This window comes from Crocodylus porosus, unplaced genomic scaffold, assembly GCF_001723895.1.
Source record: "Crocodylus porosus isolate Cpor-Errol unplaced genomic scaffold, CroPor_comp1, whole genome shotgun sequence".
In the NCBI taxonomy this organism is placed as follows: domain Eukaryota; kingdom Metazoa; phylum Chordata; order Crocodylia; family Crocodylidae; genus Crocodylus; species Crocodylus porosus.
In genome coordinates, this window is record NW_017728915.1 from 41052627 (window position 1) to 41056678 (window position 4052).

Sequence of the window (4052 nt, forward strand, 5' to 3'; positions counted from 1 at the left end):
CAGGACCCAGGTCCGGGGCTGCCTGACGCGCGGGGACGGGCCGCGGCTGCACATCCCGGGCGGCGGGCGGTCCCGTGCCGGCCGCTGCGTAAACACTGCGCCCGCGCAGGCCCCCCGGGCTGCAGCTGCCTGCGCTGCCGGGGCTTTGTTTGCGGCAGATCAGATCATCCAGCACCTGCTGCCGTAGACAAAGGCCCCGCTGGGCATAAAAGGAGGGCCAGCAGGAGCCGGCCACGGGCCGTGGGGCTGCGCACCGGGATGCAGACACGGCTCTGGCTCTGGCTCTGGCTCTGGCTCTGGCTCTGGCTCTGGCTGGGGGCGAGCGTTGCCTGCGCAGGCACCACCCTGAGCCCCCCCCAGCCACGGCGGTGCCTGGGTAACAGCTGCTATGAGTTCGTCAGGCTGCAGCTCAGCTTCTGGGAAGCACGGGGCTGGTGCCAGGCTGGCGGCGGGCACCTAGCGCACCCCTCGCACCTCGCTGCGTGGCCCCCCATGCGCAGCCGCCATGGGAAGGGGCAGAGGTGGTGGATCAGCCTGACCGAGCCAGGCAAGGGGCTCGGGGGCAGGAGCCGGAGCTCTGGGCCTTCCTCGTGCCTCCCTCCGCCACCTTGCCCAGGCCCAGGCCGCAGCAGCGCAACACACGGCATCTCCTCCACTGAGAGGGGAGCCACGCGGCCCCCACCCACCAGCTGCAGCTACCTTGTCTGGGCCTCAGGCGCCGTCCGTGCTGGGAGAGGCTCATGCACGCAGGAGCTGCGCTTCATCTGCCGTTTCGGTGAGTGCCGGCCTAGGCTGCGGCTGCGGCTGCGGCTGCGGCTGCGGCTGCCCCTGCGCAGGGCTGTGGCTGCAGGACCACCGTGCTCAGGGCCACGGGGGAGCAGGGCCGCATGGCGCACAGGCTGCTCCAGGCCCGGGCACGTGGGGCACAGCACCTCAGGCAACAGGGAAGGGGGCTCTGGCTCCTGCCCCCACTGCGTGGGGCCAAGCCCTGCTTCCCACCCGGGCCAGACAGAGTAGCTGACGCCACCGCCCCAGCCCGGGGCCATAGGACTTGGCACTTACGAGCAATCCCCTGCAGGGCTCTGGGGCCCTGTGGGACACGCTGGTCCCCGCATTGTGCTCTCCCCAGACAGGGGCCTGAGTGACGTGCGCCAAGCCGGGATGAACCACAGCAGAGCCCCCTCAGGTAGGGACCCACCTGCTCGGGGGCCAGTGCATGGCCTGCGTCATGCCAGCTGGCCTGTCCTGGCTGTGGTGCCAAGACAGCAGCCCTGGGGCAGCCAGGCTATGCAGTGCCAGCGCAGGGGCTGGACTGAGCCAGCTGCCTTCCTCGGTGGAGTCCAGCCCCAACCTCCCGGAGGGAAGGACAGCAGCTGCGGGGAGTGACTGGGAGCGAGGGTCGTCTCTTGCTCCCCAGCTGCTTCCCCCCACAGGGCACCGCCCGTGGCGCAGGGACACGGACGCAGCTAGGGCGGATGATGACAGTGCTGACAAGGGTGACGGCCGTGACGATAACAAGGACGGTGATAAGGAGGATGGCAATGATGTGCCCCAGGGGCCCACCCCCCACCACCTCACACCTCCCAGGCCCCGCCTCACTCCCCCACCCATGACACACTTCACCGTGCAGCCCACCCCCAAAGTGCCCGCCTCATCATGGCCAGGACAGGCCGTGCCGTCAGCCACACCAGGGTCGCCTGCCCCCCCCGCCGCCTCCGTCCTGGGCCGGTTCACGCTCAGTCCTCGGGCTCTGCTCCAGAGCCTCCCAGCAGGGCTGGCAGCACAGGTAGGGGCTGGCAGCCCACATGCTCTCCCTGGCCAGGTCTCTGGAGCTGGGGTGGTGGGGGCCTCCAGCCCTGCTGCTCCCAGGCCCAAGGACCGGCTGACCAGCCACGTACTCGGGCCCTGCAGGCCGTGGAGGATGCGGTGCTGGGCTTTGGCCGGGCTGTCCGTGGCATCCGCTGCCTCCCAGAGCTGCAGCAAGCCTGCCACATCCTCCAGCGCCTGACAGAGGCACCACCGCTGCTGTCCCCGGTGGCACAGGTACAGCGGGGCTGGGGCGGGGTGCCTGCTCCAGGGCCCTGCCTGCCCGAGCTCCCCCCCACCCACCCACCTCCATGTCCCCAGAGAGAGGCGGGCGCGTCACTCCTGCACCTGAGCTCACAGCTGCTGCAGACTCCTGGACCCTGCAACAGCAGCCACCCGGCCGCCACCACCGCCACCGCGGCTGCCACCGCCCTCTTCCAGGCTTTCAGCAACATCCTGATGGCGCTGGACTCCACCACAGGCACCCCTGGCTCAGCCTTGCAGCAGGTAGGTCCCAGGGGCTGGGACAGGGGGCATCAGACTGGGCGAACACCCTCCAGCCCAGCCTCTGGCAGTGCCTGGCCCCACTGCCCCTGCTGGGGCTCTCCCTCTCACCTCCTGACGATGGGAGGACTGGCCCGATGCTGCCTGTGGGAGTGCCAGTGACCACTCTTCTTGGTGCCACGTGCTGCAGGCCCTGGAGGACACCCTGGCTGCGCTGCCCCTTGTGCAGATGATGCTGTGGCACAGCCACAACACAGGGACCCCTGTGACTGTGAGCACGCCCACTGTGGCAACACAGCTCAGCAGGTACCGGGGGTGCTGCAGTGGAGCATGGACGGCTGGCAAGGGGTGAGGTCCAGTGCCATGCATGGACCTGGTCCCTCCCTTGCAGCTGTGGCATCACTTGCCTGCCCCTAAGTTCACACCGCCTGGCCCAGCCATGCCCGCTGGACGTGACCTTCCCGACTGCCTCGGTGCTGGCCACGTTCCTGCCTGCACACCTCGACGTGCAGCTCCAGGTGGACTGGCACACGGTGCCCCAGACTATCGCTCTCCCCAGACCGAGCTGCAGCGCTGGGGCACGCGCGGAGCTCAGCGTGAGCTGCAAGCCCCAGAGCGGCTGGGCCCGGAGCCCAGCCCAAGCCCGGCTGCAGGCTTGGTGCTGCCAGCTGCCCCTGGAGCGGGCAGCTCAGGGTGTCTCTGCCTGCAGCTCACGGTCGTGGCTCTCAACCCCTTCAAACACCTGGATGGGACAGAGATCAGCAGCGTGGGCGGCGTTTCCCTCACCTCGGCCCATGGTGCCCTGGACATGCACAGCCTGCGGGAGGAGATTGAGGTGCGGCCCGGGGGGCACTGCCTGGAGGGGCCCATCCCCGGCCCTGGGCCCCCAGTGCCCGCCGAGCAGCAGGCTGCCGGCCTTCCCCAGCCCTGGCCTCCACTCGCCCCTGCAGGTCGGCCTGTGGCGGGATGAGGCCGCGGCGCCGGTCCCCACGTGCCTCAACCTCAGCGCCCAGCACTTCCACGTGGAGCTGAACCTCACGTCGGCAGAGGACGCCCTGCTTGTGCACGTGCAGCCCGATGCCCCCCTGCCCGTTGACCTCTACCTGGGCTTCGGCCACCCGCCCAACCGCACCCACTTCCTGTCCAGCACCACGCTGCCCGGGCGCCGCAGCCCGCCCCGCGGTAGGCCCCGTCCTGCCCGGCTCTGTGCCGCCTGGTCTGGCCTGGCAGCCCCGTGCGACGCGCCTCTCCCTGTGCCCAGGAGACGCCTACACCTGGGCGCTGCCGCCGGAGAGGCTGTGGCCCGGCCCCGGGCGCTACCACCTCATGGCCGTCGTGGCGCGGAGCCCGGAGCAGGGGCCCGTGGGGGTCTCGGTCACCACGGCCACCACGCGCTGCTACTTCTGGGACCAGCGCCGGCGGGCCTGGGCCGCGGGCGGCTGCCGGGTGAGCGGAGCGGGGGGCGCCGGGCCGCGGGCACAGCAGGAGGCACTGACAGCCCGTCTCGCAGGTGGGGCCCGGCAGCGACGCGGGCAGCACCCGGTGCCTGTGCAACCACCTCAGCTTCTTCGGCAGCTCCTTCCTGGTCGTGCCCCGCACCGTGCGCCTGCAGGACGCGGGGCAGCTGCTCGCCCGCGTGCCCGGCAACCCCGTGGGGGCGGCGCTGCTGGGCAGCCTGCTGCTGGCCTTCGGCCTGGCCGGCCTCTGGGCCTGGCGGAGCGACCGCGCCGACGCCCGACAGG

General features: G+C 71.1%; 2 protein-coding genes across 2 annotated transcripts in view; both read right to left on the reverse strand.

Annotated features, from left to right (window-relative positions):
• DHODH (dihydroorotate dehydrogenase (quinone)) overlaps positions 1-889 on the reverse strand; it is a 4862-nt gene extending 3973 nt beyond the window's left edge. Inside the window, exon 1 of the mRNA XM_019535402.1 lies at positions 857-889. Coding sequence (XP_019390947.1) covers positions 857-889 — 33 coding nt within the window. The remainder of the gene's footprint in view (positions 1-856) is intronic.
• The window catches only part of DHX38 (DEAH-box helicase 38), a 36895-nt gene that overhangs the window by 19344 nt on the left and 13499 nt on the right, over positions 1-4052 (reverse strand). The gene's annotated exons all lie outside the window — the stretch shown is intronic.